A 6303-nucleotide genomic window follows, 5' to 3' on the forward strand; every position below is an offset into this window, starting at 1 on the left:
AACTGTTATGTCCTTATTTGCATGTTCTTGTGACATGTGCCATGATATCTGTGGATTCATTCAAAATGATGTAGTGATGTGACCATTATTTTTTAGAACATGATCAAGATTATTGGACACAGTGATTTCACATTTCTCCCTTTGACCGTAATTAGTGAATATGAAATGTTTGCAATTGTTGATGCAACATGGTCATCACTCATTTTTTATACTCTTGTTTACGTCTAAAAATAATTAAAGTGTCACTTATAATTGATAGTGGATCGATTTAGGGATTAACAGAAGGTTTCTCTATGGACGCATGATCATATGAATTCAATCATAGTGGAACTTGATTCAACATACTGAGGCATTACAACTAAAAGCATTAAAAAATCACCATACTCCACTACAAATTAGATACAAAATTCGAGGAATAGAAGCTACTAATGAGGAAGAGAACCCTGGAGAAGTCCATCACGGATTTGGCTAGCTACGTCATGAACAGCACCAGGTCCATGTGGAATGAACACAGCAGAAGACTTGGAGGTGGCACCAATTTCTTTCATGGTGTCGAAGTATTGAGTCACAAGGACCATATCCATGACATCTCTTGCAGTTGTCCCTGGTACATTAACCGAAAATCCAATCACACTGTCTCTCAAACCATCCACAATGGCTTGGCGTTGGCGAGCAACACCCATCCCAGAGAGATATTTGGACTCAGCTTCACCCTCAGCTCGCTTAATTTGCAAGATCTTCTCTGCCTCTGCCTTCTCATTAGCTGCCACCCTCATTCTTGCAGCTGATCAAAGACAGAAAACAGTATAAGAAAATATGGCAATCTATGAACAAAGAAGATATTCCGGGAATAGCACTCGGTAGATAAACATGCTAAACAAACCAAAGGACAAAAGTAATGGCTCTCGGTATAAAAAATTTACCAGCATTGATTTCATTCATAGCCCGCTTCACATGCACATCTGGCTCTATATCAGTAATCAGTGTTTGAACAATTTCATATCCATAAGCTGACATAGCCTGTAGAGACGATTCAAATTTACACAATTCTCAATTCACCGTATCAATAAATACTAATTGTAACAGAAAACAAACCTTCTCAAGTTCTTGTTCCACAGCTTTTGCAATTTCATTTTTCTGCTCAAAAGCATCATCCAAGTTGAGTTTTGGAACACTTGCCCTAATCACTGCAATGAGAATAGAATTTTACCAAAGCTGGTCAATTACATGTTTTTAAACTATTTATTGCATGTTTATGTACTTCTAAGCAAGGTTTTGGTTTATACCATCATACACATAAGCTTGAAGTTGTGTTCTAGTGTTGGTAAGTTTGTAAAACGCATCATTGGCCCTGTCTGCCAAGACACGGTATTGAATGGAAGCAACAACGTTGACAAAGACATTATCCTTTGTCTTGGTCTCACATTTGATATCCAACTGCTGTAGCCGAAGAGACACATGACCAGCAATTTGTTTACCAAGGAACCATGGTAGGCAATGGCACCCTGGTTGAAGCACCTTCTCAAACTTTCCGAATCCTTCTTTTATAGCGACTTTCGATTGGTCAACTTGCACGCAACAAACAAGATTCCCCATCTACTTTACAGAAAATGAAATATATACAACAAAGTCTAATAAGCACTATTGCATTGAGAATGATTCACCGAAATTCATATCATGAATTAGCACTGAAGAAAAAACTACAAAAACAAAAAAGAAAAAGCATTATTGTAAAGCGATGATAAATTATTACCTGTTGTTAGATATTATTAATATAGGTGGGTTCAGAAGGTGTGTGTGAACAAAAAATATGGGTTGAAAAAAATCCTTAATCATTGGTGTAGTTTGTCAAGAAAGTATGAGATTACAGTGGATAAAAGGACTGGTGGATTATCCATACAAAAAAGGAAAACTTAGTTGATAAGATTAATGAAGAATAACTCAACATCCTAATGAGTTTATACAGTCCAAAAACTGGAGGCCACCATTAAATGGGCAAGAAAATAAACTTGCAAATCAAAGGCATTATCCAAAAATCTTCACAGTTTCCATATAACAAAATTCACCCCATAAAAGATTATTGAACAATCTAAAATCAAAAACCATTGGCTATGAAACCACTTACTGACATGATACAATCATTAACATGTCTTATACTACCATCTAGCAAGTACTACTAAGTGTATGTTTAAAAAATCGGCGATCTCTTAAAATTACTGTGTCACTAATGCACTCATTTACTGAATCCCCGGCCGTCTAGATCTCAAACTCAGTATAACTTTACAAGAAAAGAAAAATGATCTAAGATATGAACCGTGTGATCAAGATTGGACGGTCAAGCAATCATTGACAGTGTGAATGTGTGTGAAGGTCAAGTTGGTAGTATCACCTTGAAAACAACCCAACTATAAATTGATCCACAAAAGCAATTATTTGAATGATACAAGAAATTTAGTAGAAAATCAGAATGAAAAGTGAAACTAAAGATAGGATTTGAAAATCAAAGCAATAGTTCTTCCACACTTAACTTGAATTATAAGCTAAGCAGGTCACAAATGAACCATAGTTAAACTCTATAATCCATTGACATAGTCTAATAAGCATAAGAAATTACTATAAAAAGTAGCCAAATTGATAAAACCTGACATTGACAAGTATTATTGGGTGGAATTGAGATCATGAACATTGACAAGTATTATTGATGAATAATTACCTGTTGTTGTTAGGTTTTGGTGAATGAATGTTCCTTCCAAACAAGTTAAGAATTGGGAGAATATGAATATAGTAGGGTTTAAAAGGTGCAGATCAACAAAAGAAACCCTAGTCATTGTCAATTGCCAAGAAAGTATGAGATTACATTGGGTAAAAGGAAAGATTTGGTTGAGGAATAATAACTCATTCCAACAAAAATACATTTCAAATTTTGTTGTTTGTGAATACTACTAGTCCTTTAAGAGATTCATTTTGCTGAAAAAGTTTTTTATGCAACCTCTGATCAAATAACGCCAAATAACTCATTCCAACAAAAATACATTTCAAATTTTGTTGTACTGAAAAACTTTTTTTTTATGCACATCTAATCAAATATCTAAATATTTGAAGAGGAACCAAGAGCCCTCCTATTATACTACTGTTAAATTAGATGGTAACAGTCTCATTCCATTCGATCCAAGATTTTAAATTTGAATTCAATCTTGATCATACAAAAATATTAAATATTTTTTTAAGGAGAATTTTGTAATTTGTTATAGTCTAAATTCAAACTCAATCTATATTAATTAAAAACACTTTAATCTTATATTTGATTTGGTTGATCTCAAAAACGCGGATTGGAATAAAAATACATTTCAAATTTTGTCGTCGGTGGATAAAGTCTTTTAAGAATTTATTCTTTAGTTATCAATGGTGGTGAATTTTTTTTTATGCAATTGCAATTAGATTTGGATATTCAAGGAGAGGATACTAGAATCATCCTAGGATTCAAGTAGGAATTCTAATTACTTCCTCTATCCATATGATAATGAGTGATCTAATTGATTATTTTACACAAATTAAAAAAAAAACTTTATCATATATTGAAAATGATAAAAGTAATAATAATTAGAGGTTAAGATTGAAAAAAATGCATTGGAAATTAAAATGGTTCATTTATTAAATAAAAGAGTGTCCTACAATAAATGATTCATTTCAATTTGTAATGAATCTTTTCCAGTTTTATCTTCTAATTAATATTATTTTTATTATTTCCAATACATGATAATGGTACTATAGTAAAAATATCATTCTCATTTTCAATTATTCTTTTTTTAATCTATGTAAAATGGTCAGCTGAATCACTCAGGGATGAAGAGAATAAATCAAATTAATAGAGATAAGAATTTCTTGATTGAATCCTATACATTTCAATTGATAGAATAACATTTAAGTACAACTGCATTTTCAAGGCTTACAATTTCTAGAAGGAATAAATGCTGACACGCCTGTGACAATACCCACACCTCCATAGCACCCTTGACTTCAAGGGTGAAATTTTGGGTAATGTTTCAACAAATCATGGTAAAACTCCTAAGTGGTTAAGTCTAGCGGCAGATACTTCCACTTAACCAACACCTTTGTAGCAGATACCTATCCTCACTTCAAATAGACTTAATCCCCTAGTGTAAAGGAGCGGTCAATCCAATGCTTATTTTCCTGTTGAGCCATTCCATTTTGTGCAAGCAGAAGGTGAAACTGAAGAAATTTGATGACAGATTCACGGGCTTCAAGTGATCGAGCAAATGTAACATTAGTTATTTCACTCGGCAAGTAGACAATTGGATATGAGGTGACTGGCCATAAACCACCTCATATGGCATAGTCTGAATAGAGGAATGAAAGTTTGTATTATAACATCATTCAGCTAAGGGTGACCATTGAATTTAAGTAACCAGTTTCTCGCAACACATACAAAGAAGGTATGTTTCCAAGCATATGTTCACCACCTCATTTGGCCATCGATTTGAGGATGATGGGCAGTTGATTTGTTCAAGGCTACACCGTTCAACTGGAAAAAATATCCATACCGTACTCAAAAAGATGGGATCCATATCACTTATAATCGTGCTAGGCATACCATGCAATTTATACACATTATTGAAAAACAGTTTAGCAACATCCAGGGCCATGTACGGATGGGATAAAGAGAGGAAATGTGCATATTTACTGAGCCGATTCACCACCACCAGAATTACATGTTTACCTCCAGATTGGGGTAATCCTTCCATGAAATCCAAACTAATGTCCTCCCAAATACAATGTGGTATAGGTAACGGTAGGATTAAGTCGGTATAAGCAGCTAAATCTGGTTTGCAGCGCTGACAAACATCGGTTGTGAATATACTTGTATATCCTTGTTCATACCTTTCCAAAAGAAAAGGGATTTGACCTTTGCAGCAGTAACATCCTGACCAGAGTGTCCTCCCACTGCGGAGTCATGCAACCAATGCAGAATAGTAAGCTTCAGATCAATGGCAACCCCAATGACTAGCTTACAGTGAGACGAAGCTCATGATTACTCCGAGTAAATTTGGGGTGTGATTGTGGATCCTTTTTTAACTCAGCAATCAGATTGTGAGCAACAGGATCAGCACTCCATGAAGCTTTGATATCCTCTAATAACCCTTCTTTAGCATTACTTAACAAAAGGGGTAGCAGTTGCGCATCGTGCACACGGGATAAGGTGTCGGCAGCCTTGTTTTCACAACTTTCCTTATACTTAATCTCAAAATCAAACCCCATCAACTTAGACATCAAGACATGCTGGAAGGGTGTAGGCGATGTTCCAAGAGATACTTAATACTCTTTTGGTTGGTTTTGATAATAGAATGGCCATGAGATAGATACAGAGCCCATTTTGGAATAACATGCACAATAGCTAGTAACTCTCGTTCATAAATGGACATAGCTTGTCGGCGTATCCCTAAGGACTTGCTAATGTAAGCAACAGGGTGTCGGTCTTGCATAAGCACTGCCCCTATACAACTACGCGAAACTTCAGTCTCAACCACAAAAGTTTTGGAAAAATTTGGAAGTACCAAGACTGGCGCAGTGACTAAGGCCTGCTATAACTTCTAAAACACTGCCACTGATTCATTAGTCTAAAAGAAATTATCCCTCTGCAACATATCATTCAAAGGCTTAGCAATTTTGCCAATTTTTTTTACAAAACGCGGGTAATACCCAGCCAAAACAAAGACTCCATGCAACTGTTTAATGGTTGTGCGTTATTGCCGATCCAAGATTGCTTGTCTTTTAGAAGGGTTGACGGATATCCCTTCGTCGATTATGAAGTGCCCGAAATACTTAACTCTATAAGTGCCAAAGACGCATCTCTTTTTATTAAGATGAAGGTGTTGCTCTCGATGGTTTGGAAAATAACATCCAAATGGGACACATCTAGCCATTAGGTAGTCTAATGTTGACAGGCGTTATTAACCGATAAGAATAAAAAAGTTTCATGGTCAGTAGCACCAGACTCTACAATCCAAGATCCAATATTGATATGATTCAAAGATAGAGAGAGTCTAGATATACCCGATGTAACTGTTGGTGATTTTAGTATCATCAATGTATTTTAGTAGTAATGTGATTTACTACGGGCCGATGTAATTATGCGTTAAAGCTTGGAAACGAGTTAGGGATAGTGCGGAGTGCACGCTCGTCGAGCCAACGTATAATTGAATGCGAATAATTGAAACGGGGTTCCAAGGGGCGAAGCCCCTGACGGGGTGCGGGGTAGCGCCCCGTTCGAAATTTTCTTTTGAA

The 6303-nt window shown here is 35.7% G+C and overlaps 1 protein-coding gene across 1 annotated transcript; it reads right to left on the bottom strand.

Annotated features, from left to right (window-relative positions):
- Positions 1-316: 316 nt before the first annotated feature.
- Positions 317-2862, bottom strand: LOC127073835 (hypersensitive-induced reaction 1 protein). Its single transcript, XM_051015067.1, has 5 exons — positions 2714-2862; positions 1287-1596; positions 1096-1187; positions 924-1020; positions 317-784 (listed from the first exon to the last, which is right to left on the bottom strand). Exons 2-5 carry the CDS (start codon positions 1594-1596, stop codon positions 426-428), a joined length of 858 nt encoding a protein of 285 aa, XP_050871024.1. The 5' UTR covers positions 2714-2862; the 3' UTR covers positions 317-425.
- Between the last annotated feature and the right edge of the window lie 3441 nt (positions 2863-6303).

The sequence above is a fragment of the Lathyrus oleraceus genome, chromosome 4 (assembly GCF_024323335.1).
Source record: "Lathyrus oleraceus cultivar Zhongwan6 chromosome 4, CAAS_Psat_ZW6_1.0, whole genome shotgun sequence".
Classification (NCBI taxonomy): Eukaryota; Viridiplantae; Streptophyta; class Magnoliopsida; order Fabales; family Fabaceae; genus Lathyrus; species Lathyrus oleraceus.

Bases quoted from the DNA above. Each gene is read 5' to 3' on its own strand.
- LOC127073835 (XM_051015067.1), bottom strand. From the start codon at position 1,596: ATGGGGAATCTTGTTTGTTGCGTGCAAGTTGACCAATCGAAAGTCGCT. The intron at 1,188-1,286 runs GTATAAACCAAA...TTCTCATTGCAG, and splicing joins TCAAGCTTATGTGTATGATG to TGATTAGGGCAAGTGTTCCA. The intron at 785-923 runs GTAAATTTTTTA...GTCTTTGATCAG, and splicing joins TATGAATGAAATCAATGCTG to CTGCAAGAATGAGGGTGGCA.